At 37.3% G+C, this 10,381-nt stretch overlaps 1 protein-coding gene across 1 annotated transcript; it reads right to left on the bottom strand.

The window, feature by feature from the left end:
* Positions 1-5,712: 5,712 nt before the first annotated feature.
* On the bottom strand, positions 5,713-9,688 carry LOC113355163 (magnesium/proton exchanger-like). Its single transcript, XM_026597941.1, has 9 exons — positions 9,524-9,688; positions 8,184-8,620; positions 7,900-8,075; positions 7,624-7,742; positions 7,333-7,502; positions 7,025-7,155; positions 6,584-6,800; positions 6,261-6,390; positions 5,713-6,169 (listed from the first exon to the last, which is right to left on the bottom strand). The coding sequence occupies exons 2-9, from the start codon at positions 8,566-8,568 to the stop codon at positions 5,872-5,874; spliced, it is 1,626 nt and encodes a 541-aa protein (XP_026453726.1). The 5' UTR covers positions 8,569-8,620; positions 9,524-9,688; the 3' UTR covers positions 5,713-5,871.
* Positions 9,689-10,381: the final 693 nt, after the last annotated feature.

Here is a 10,381-nt window from a genome sequence, read left to right as displayed (position 1 = left end):
TTCAAAGTGGTTGTAAGATGTGCCGTCTCTCTTTGTTCAGTGCTTTTTTTATTTTCTTTTGTTCTCAATTTTATTTTATTATTTTTTAATAAAACTTCAATCTTTTTAGCTTAAAAGTAAAAATAAAAAGGTACTTGTGGGATGAGGTTAAGATCATCATCAGTCTAATAAAAAAAAATAAAAAAAATCATGCAATCCAAGCACAGACTAGATTCTAACGGGATCGTCTACCGTGGTAGTACCCCCACCATAGAAATCTACCAAAGATCCATATTCTAAAATAAAATTTTATGTAAAGCCGAAGAAAGAAGTGACTGCCAAAACAAAACTTTTCTATAACGAAAAAAACTGGCTTTTCAACACCATTGTCTAATGCTCATCTGCATCAAAAAAGATCCCTCTTGAGATATTCCATGATAGCCGGGTCTTAAGCCTCCAAATAAGCCATTGATTGCATGCAAACCTGCATCATATATTAGATTGGGTCTCACGAAGAGACGACCGGTGAAAATTGTTGGTTAAACTTCAACATAGAAGTCACTAACAAGCTGGTTAGGACAAGATTAAGAAATTGATGTAATCCTAAAGGAATTAGAAGTCATCTAGTTCTAAGAAAAGGAAAGACATGTAATAAGGTAATAGGACTAGGAAAAGGAATTCATAGTTCTATATATATATGATCACCAAAGTTGTGGTTGATCATATGAGCAAGATTAGAGCTTGTGTTTAGTTTTTAGAGATTTTCTAAACACCAATAAAGAGAGTTGTCTTTATATAAGCTAAGTTTCATCTTGCAGTTGCCATTAATTGGTATCAGAGCTTGTTTCTAAGCCATGGAAAACGAAACCACCATTGTGGGTGCAAAACAGTTCACGCCACCATCAATACAAGTTACAATCCTCAACGCCACAAACTACACAGTATGGGCCATGAGAATGAAGGTACTGATGAAAATCTACAAAGTTTGGGAAACAATTGATCCTGGTACATTGGACCCAGACAAAAACAATGTTGCCATTGGATTACTCTTTTAAGCAATACCAGAATGTCTTGTTCTACAACTTGGTGAACAGGAAACTTCAAAGAAAATTTGGGATGCAATAAAGGCACGTAATCTCGGAGCTGATCGAGTTAAAGAAGCCCGTCTGCAAACCTTAATGTCTGAATTTGAAAGAGTGAAGATGAAATACACTGATACTATTGATAGCTTAGCAGGAAAGCTATCAGAGATAGCCTCAAAAGCTGCGTCACTTGGACAATCCATTGATGAAGATAAACTGGTAAAGAAGTTTCTCAATAGTTTACCAAGATCCAAGTATATTCATATCATAGCCTCTCTCGAACAAGTCTTAGATTTAAAGAAGACTAGCTATGAAGATATAATTGGAATATTGAAAGCATATGAAGAGAGAATCCTTGATGAAGAAAACAATGGAGAAACTCAAGGAAAACTATTGTACACAAACTCTTACCAACAAAACTCTGCGACAAGAGGAAGAGGTCGTGGAAGAGGTGGTAGAGGAAACAGAGTCCGAGGAAGGGGAGGAAGGTTTAACTCACAAGATAGAACAACAAGTCAGAATGATCAAAACCAAGGGAAAGAAAAGAAGGATATATCAAACATTATTTGATACAGATGTGATAAACCAGGACACTTCTCCTCTGTATGCCCTGAAAGAATACAAAAGATGGAAGAAACAAACAAGAATGAAACAAGGGAAGCAGATACAACTCTTTTCATGCACGAAGTTGTATTCTTAAACGAAGGGAAACTAATACCAAAGAACTACGAATCAAAGGATGGAGAAGAAGGAATCTGGTATTTAGATAATGGAGCCAGCAATCACATGACTGGTAAGAGACACTATTTTTCTGAACTCAATGAGAAAATCAAAGGAAAAGTGAAGTTTGGGGATGGATCTTCTGTAGAAATTGAAGGGAAAGGATCAATTCTATTTCAGAGCAAGACCGGAGAATAGAAGCTTGTCACAAACATCTACTTTATCCCAAACTTACAAAGCAACATTCTAAGTTTAGGACAAGCTACAGAAGTTGGATGTGATGTTAGAATGCGACAAGATTATCTAACAGTTCATGACCCAAGTGGAAGACTTTTAGTTAGAGTCTCACGCTCACAGAATAGACTCTACAAGATAAGTCTCATGATTGGAAGGCCAGTGTCTGAATATGAGACTGGAAGATCATACATGGAAGTGGCACGCAAGGTTAGGACACATAAGTTTCAGAACCTTAAAAACTATGTCTCAGAACAAGATGGTTCGATGGCTACCACAGATAAACGATGAATCAAGGATCTGTGAATCATGTTTAGTTGGGAAACAAACGCGTCAAGGTTTTCCAAAAGCAACAACATTCAGAGCCTCAAAGTCATTAGAGCTTCTTTATGCTGATTTATGTGGTCCTATTACACCATATACACCACAACCAAACGGAGTGGTGGAGAGGAGAAACATGACTCTAATAGAGATGACAAGAAGTTCTTTAAAGGCTATGCAGGTACCTAATTATATATGGGGAGAAGCTGTACGACACTCCACATACCTAATAAACAGGATACCTACGAAAGCTCTGAAAGACATGACTCCATATGAAAGTTTGCGAAAGAGAAAACCAAACATAGATCATTTAAGAGTGTTTGGTTGCAAAGCATACGCAAAAGTTGATTCTGCAACTCTTAAGAAAATGGATGATCGATCTCATACTCTTGTGAATCTAGGAATTGAGCCTAGATCCAAAGCTTACAGATTATTCAATCCAACAACGAAAAGAGTGATAGTGAGTCGAGATGTGGTATTCGATGAAAAAGCAAACTGGAACTGGAAAGAAACTAATGATGGACCAAGTAGGGATCCAGGAATGTTTCACATGAGATGGGGTCAAGTATTTGATGAAGGCGAAGGACCCATAATCATCAATACCAATGGAAACAATGATGTTAATCAAGAAGAAGAAGAGAATAATGAAAACACTGAGAATAACGAAGAAGAAGAAGAAGAAGAGATCGATGAAATAACTCAACCCATTCCACTGCGAAAATCAACAAGACAGATACAAAAGCCACAGTATCTGGAGGATTATGTTCTTCAAGCTGCAGAAGAATGTGAGATTATGCTACTTTCTGTTAATGATGAACCAAGGAATTTTCAGGAAGCTAAGGTCTCGACTAAATGGACACAAGCATGTAGAGAAGCAATTATTTCAATCAACAGAAACAAGACTTGGTTTCTAGTTGATAAGCCAGAGGAAGCATCAAACTCATGGGAAATTCACCACTTAGACGTTAAGACAACATTCTTACATGGTGAATTGCGAGAAGATGTGTATGTTGAACAACCAGAAGGTTTTGAAGTAAAATGACAAGAGCATAAGGTTTATAAGTTATCAAAAGCTCTATATGGTCTAAGACAAGCTCCTCGAGCCTGGAATACAAAGTTAGATCAAATCTTAAGAGAAATCAGATTTGTTAAGTGCTCTAAAGAAACATCAGTATACAGAAGAGAAGAAAAGGGAACGCTTCTTGTGATTGCATTCTATGTAGATGATCTATTTTTGACTGGCAACTCCCTTAAGGTGATCAATGAGTTCAAGAGAGAAATGTCATCAAAGTTTGAGATGTCAGACCTCGGAAAACTCACTTATTACCTTGGCATAGAAGTCCATCAAGGAGTAGATATGATTCAGATTAAACAAGAAGCTTATGCAAGGAGAATTCTGAAAGAAGCAGGACTTGAAACTTGTAATCCAACTAAGATACCAATGGAGTTTGGACTTAAAGTTTCAAAGGCACAAGAAGAAGCTGAGATTGATCCAACGAGTTATAGAAGAAATGTTGGATGCCTTAGATACTTGTTACACACAAGACCAGACTTGGCTTTCTCTGTGGGAGTAGCAAGCCGTTATATGCAGAGTCCACGCAAGTCTCATGGTGATGTAATAAAGCAGATATTGAGATATCTAAGAGGAACAATCAGCTATGGATTGAAGTATGGTCGAGGAGGATCAAAAGGAATTGTTGGGTATAGTGACATCACTCATAATATTGACCAAGATGATGGAAAAAGTACAACTGGTCATATATTTTATCTAGGTGAAGCACCTATTACATGGTGTTCACAGAAGCAAGACATTGTAGCCCTCTCATCATGTGAAGCTGAGTTTATGGCTGCAACAGAAACAACTAAACAATCAATATGGCTTCAAGAACTGTTGGGTGAAATCAAAGGAAGAGAACCTGAAAAAGTTCTCATCAAGATTGATAATAAGTCTGCAATTGCACTCACTAAAAATCCAGTATTTCATGGGAAGACGAAACACATTCACAAAAGGTATCATTTCATACGAGAATACATCGAGAAGGAGGTCATTAACGTAGAACACATACCAGGAACTGAGCAGAAAGCAGACATATTGACAAAGGCATTAGCTCGGATCAAGTTTGAAGAAATGAGACAACTGATTGGAGTACAAGATATGTCACGGATAAGGTTGAAGCTTAATGGGGAGAATGTTGGTTAAACTTCAACATAGAAGTCACTAACAAGCTGGTTAGGACAAGATTAGGAAATTGATGTAATCCTAAGGGAATTAGAAGTCATCTAGTTCTAAGAAAAGGAAAGACATGTAATAAGGTAATAGGACTAGGAAAAGGAATTCATAGTTCTATATATATATGATCACCAAAGTTGTGGTTGATCATATGAGCAAGATTAGAGCTTGTGTTTAGTTTTGAGAGATTTTCTAAACATCAATAAAGAGAGTTGTCTTTATATAAGCTAAGTTTCATCTTGCAGTTGTCATTAGAAATATTGTCGGCCTTAGCTTTAAAACAAATGTTAAGAGACCAACGTGAGAACCTGAAAGACTGCTGCCTAGGAAAGAAGGTTGAGAGAGTTGTTCATATCCCTTGGTTCTGATGTTGTAAGCCCAAATGTACTTCTTGTAGCCGAGTATAACCACATTTTTGTCAAACGGATTAAAGCCTAAAACCTCAATATCTCTAAATGAATGCATCCTACTTTCTACTCCAATCAACAAAGATTCCATTTGTGCTATGATGTCATAAAATTTAGTATCCTTGTGCAGCAAATACCAGTCTTCCTTGAGTACCCAAACACTCAAACTTCTCTCTGTGTATTTGACTACAGCGCAACAGATCAATCCTTTTGATTCCCTAAGAAAGTTACTTGAATGCCTGTACTCATTGTCAATCTCTCGGTCAGGCAAATTGATCAACCTACATTCGATGCCACGAGTTCTATGGTTGTTGTTTTTATTCGTGTCGAAAGCTAGAATTGACTTGTTTAGTTTCTGCATCCAGTAGAAAACACCAATATGGGTAACAAGATTGTCAGAAAAGGAGAAACTCCGTTTAGCACCAGGAGGACATATAACATCATAGCCACTCCATTCACCCAATCAGAAGAAAATATTTCAACTTTGAATGTACTTGCTCCTTCAAGAATCTGTACACGAATAACCTTATAACCCGTAGAAACTAGGGATGATGAACAGGGTTCTTCCCATGTGAAACCAGTCATAACAAAGTATCTTACTGTTGGTGGTGGTGGGAGTAAAACCCATCTCTTAGTGAGTGGATTACAAACATAGTAAGTTAGCTTACTGAAAAGGCATTGGAAGGTGTTTTAAATCGAATCAAGTAAAGAATTAAGATTCTAAGAAAGATCAATATTACAGTACGAATTTTCTCACTAAGGATGAAAAGTGGGTTTGGAGAACTCTATGGGAATTCAGACTAAGACTACTATTATAAGCCATATAAATGGCGTTTCGATTCACTTATGTATTTATATATATTGAATGGAAAAAAGAATGAATAAAGGTGATTGACATTCAAAAGAAGCCTGAAACTTTTAGCGAGGACAGAACAACAAAAACAAACCAAAGGAACATGAAGTAGGCACTGGTTAACCAAGCCCAAAACCTTGGTCCTCCCAGCTCAGCTCCTAAAGTTAGGCGTCTGATCACAAGTACTCCGATACAACAGATGGAAGTCAAAAAGAAAATGAGCAATGAGAAGCTTAAACCTTCGGCATTTTGGATCCTCAATGGCTCCCTGTATGCAATAAAGTTGTATGTCGTGTCAATCAGCCAAGGAATTCCAATACCAACGTAAATATTCACCGAGTTGCTGCAAAACAAAGAACAAAGACTCAGTTTTTAAATGGGATTCTTCAGATAATGCTTCCAGTCAACAAAGAAAATTTAATTCGCAATTGCACCTGCAAGTGATGTTTGCTATAGCAGAATCTGCAGTGGTTTGGCGTTCTGCAGCAATCTTACTAGCAACTAGATCTGGCCATGAGGTTCCACTTGCCAATACAGTAAATGCTATGACATATGGATTTATTCCTGAGATGGTAAATATTAAGTCAGACCGCTGAATTTATGCTACACTTGAAGAACAGTACAATCTCGTACTACCTCCGTTTCTGCAAAAGGGATACCATTACTTTTTCATTTTAGCCAAAAAATAGGCTGAAATAAAGAAGTGATGGTATCTCTTTTGTAGAGACGGAGGGAGTATATTGTAAGGAGAGCAAACCTGTCACACAGCTTATCAGATCTGAGAACACTGTGACAATATAAGCTATTCCGCTAATGAAACACAGAGAACAGATGAAGGCAATCCATCCATGAAAAATACTGCAAGGAGGCACAAAAGCGAACAAGAGTCTCCATGGTAAAAGGAGTAATTGCCAGGAAATTCTTGCGAGTCTTAAATAGATACTGTCCAATTTTCTTGACTCTGTGCTCTCCAGCTGTATACGTAGGAAGAGAGAATAATCAGAGAAAACATAGAAACCTTTTGAGCTTGTATGTGAGTTATCAGGTTTTATGGCTACTTTTGAAATAGTAACAAACAACATACAACAGAGTATATAGCTTTCACAATTCACATACACTAATAACTTCTCAATTTTCAGGCACACAACCGTAAAATAAGCATCTGGGAGAATATATTCACCAGAAGTAGATGACATACCGTGAGAGCATCAAGAAATTGTTGTCCCCAAAGTGACAGCAGATGAGGATCTTCAACAATGGACTTCTTCCCAGAATTTCCACAGGATGATTCACCTATATCATCGGTGGACACGTTTTGATACTCTACACCTGCATAGTTTACATTGTTACTAACTGGTACTAGAACTCACACAGCTTAATGAACATGCAATTCGCCGAGTTAAATAATAACTAAACTTCACAGCATGATTTCTCTTTCTTTCTTTTCTTATGGAAAAAATCAACCTCATGAAATTGGAGATTATGTCTTCTAATTTCTTAAGTTACCTGTGGAATTATTTGAATGGATAGAGAAGATATCAACAATGTTCCTGTTCTCCTCCACACCAAGTATTTCAGAGTACTCCATGTAACCAGTGTTATCGTCATCCTGTTTACAATCTTTAGATGCATTTGCTTCTTCTGGCACCCAATCTTCCGGTCTATCGGCTCTAGCTCTGAGATACCAACAAAACATCATGAACAAATCCATCATTGCTTGTTTCATTACAGAGAATCAGTAATTCGGCCAGAAAACAGATATTGTCCGAAATTATCAACTTAGTTCAGGAAGCCTACAGTGGAAGAGACACATATGGATAACGCTTGTCTTGAACATATGCATGCACTAGCAGCAATCCAAACTGCAGCACGGTTAGTAAGGCCTCCCACAGTGTAACCACATTTGGTGTCCATACCTACAACATATTTACAGGTTAGGGCTTTTAGATAGGAAGCTAATTCTCTTTATCACTGGAGATTCAACAGATACCACTACATGGTTTATTGGTTTTGTTTTTCATACGAAACCAAAATTCAAAGAAAACCCAAGTGGGTGGATAAATCAGAAAATACCTCTAAGATGATGTAAAGCCAGATATAAGCCCAGAATGACCAAAACAGCTCTACAAGCCAAACACCTATATCTGATATCTTCTTCAATTCTCCTGCTTTAGGAACAATTACGCAAACAGCATGTATGGGGAACAAGTCGAATGCAGCAGAACCAACAAGTGTTCCAGGACCCAAACCTACCAAACAAAATGTGCTAAAAATCAAACTCATGTTCATTTCACGTTGAGAGGACAGTTGCAGCTGCTAATCACAAAAATAGATCACTACATTAAAGAGATACCAACCTCCAGCATATATCTGACCAAGGTTGCGGATGGCATCTATAGTAGCTAAAGAGATCTGAGGAAAGCTTGTCCCAAATGCCAGTAACGTAATGTCCGCAATGGTATAATTCCACACCTTTTCATGCCTAATGGTTTCAGCATTAGTGATAGGATCTATGTACACTACCTCCCTTGTTTGCTTAACTACATTCTCCATAGACCGGAAAAAACGAGCAGTTATGGCTGATAACCCTATGAAGCAATAGGCCACACCAAGAAGATATAAGAAAGCTCGAAACCCATCCCCAAGGGATGTTTCCTTAGAAAACAGGAAGTAGCTTTCACATTTTTCATGCCTTAAAGTTCCTGTTAAGCTCTCAACTATACGTCTATAGGTTGAGCCCATCCTTCACAGTTCCAACTCACATTCCAAACATGAAAAAGCAACGATCTTCGGCCTAATTGAAAACACAGGAAAAGAAGATTATTCTCAAACAAGTGAAATAATCCAATTATAGTCTTCATGAAGTAATTGGAAAATCCTAAGATGCACGCTTCAAAGAACTTAGACAACAACTCAATTTGCACCGCGTAAACCAAATTAACTATGTAGCTGTCATTCATAGGGAATGGAACACATTACACTAGTCATAGCAAAGTAAACTTGAATTATCTATCATTGTTTTCGAACCAAATTATATCTATCATTCTTTGGATCTATTCTCACGTCACACCCAAATAAACTTGAATGTATGAATGTGCAAGGATATTAGCTAATTAAAGTTGTTGTTAAGCTATCAACTATTCATTGAGAGTTCCGACTCACATTCCAAACACAAAGAAGCATTGATCTTCGACAACATGGAGAAAATTAGAAATGTAAGATCTCGAGTAAACGCGTCAAACAACTTAGACAACTGGAATGTGCATAAAGAAAAATCTTGAATGTAATTGCCAATTAGATAAAGTAATATGGGGCATTTTCCCAATTTTCCCATAAAGTAAGTGAGGAGGTAATTCCAGATCAAGTGTTCAACTGTCATTCAAAGTAAATGAAAGACGCTAGCTAGCTACAGTGAATTGATTATCAAATTTATTATAGAAAATTCTTAATCTAATCTAACATTGTTTTGACCTCTCTATCTTCATCACTCACTCCAACAATAAACTTGAATGTTGACGGCAATTCGGAGGTAGACAAGGCAATTCCAATCAGAGCAACAACTATTAGCCTAATAATCTACATACTTCCCAAATTCCTCGGACATTATCAGAAATTTCAACAAAAAATGGCAAAGAAATCCACAAATTCGAATCAAAATTCAATCTATTAGACAGGGATATAGAGATAGAGAGCTGACCTTTGAGAAGCCGAGAGATGAGTTACAGAGACGCGTGAGCATCAACAACAATTGCAGCAATTTTCAGGCGAACCAGACGTGCCGGGATCTGATTTTCACCCTGAGACAGGATGAGATTCAGCGGGAGGAGGGAACGAGATTTTTTTAAAGGAAGACGAAAGAATGGGGATTTGTGAAGGAATGGTCATACCGCCATATAAATCAAATCATGTCTCTAACTACGTGCATGATTTGATCAATTTTTATAATCAATCAGGACCGTCTATATAGTTGTAGGGGCCTAGGGGGGTCATGGTCCAGCAAAATATGTGTATGTGGGGTCTCAATCATTTTGACTCTAAATTGTTTTTAAGCCGATTTAGCACGTCACTTACAAATCTCTTCATTTTTATATACTCCATTTAGAAATCAATTATGACAGTGATTATTAGCTTATTATTATTAAGAAAAATTTAATACTATGATTAAGAAAAAAGCGCAACAGTGATAGGATGATCGCATCTTAGCACCCTAGTGTGTGTGACTCACGGCGTAGTCGTACAACTATTTTGGTCAATTATACATACGGAAAGGAAGAAAGAAAGGTGAATAGCTTTAATACATCCGCTAGGTCACATGCTTCAAAGAAAAGAAAGAAAATGAAATCTCGTAAGTCATGCCAGGCAAAAATGTTGCGTCCAACGAAACTCTCTCTTTCTTCCGGCGAATCCGGCGACCATCAAACTGCTCAGATTTGCTGGATCCGTATAGATCCTAATAGAACTCTGCACTTTTACGGTACTTTTTATCTTCACTTTTATGGTGATATTCTTGTTGCCTTTAACGGGTGTTTTTGTTTACATATGTTGGCTTTGAAGC

This window comes from Papaver somniferum, chromosome 3 (assembly GCF_003573695.1).
Source record: "Papaver somniferum cultivar HN1 chromosome 3, ASM357369v1, whole genome shotgun sequence".
NCBI classification, from domain to species: domain Eukaryota; kingdom Viridiplantae; phylum Streptophyta; class Magnoliopsida; order Ranunculales; family Papaveraceae; genus Papaver; species Papaver somniferum.
The sequence above is the reverse complement of the archived record's forward strand: the minus strand, read 5'-3'. Positions and strand labels throughout refer to the sequence as shown.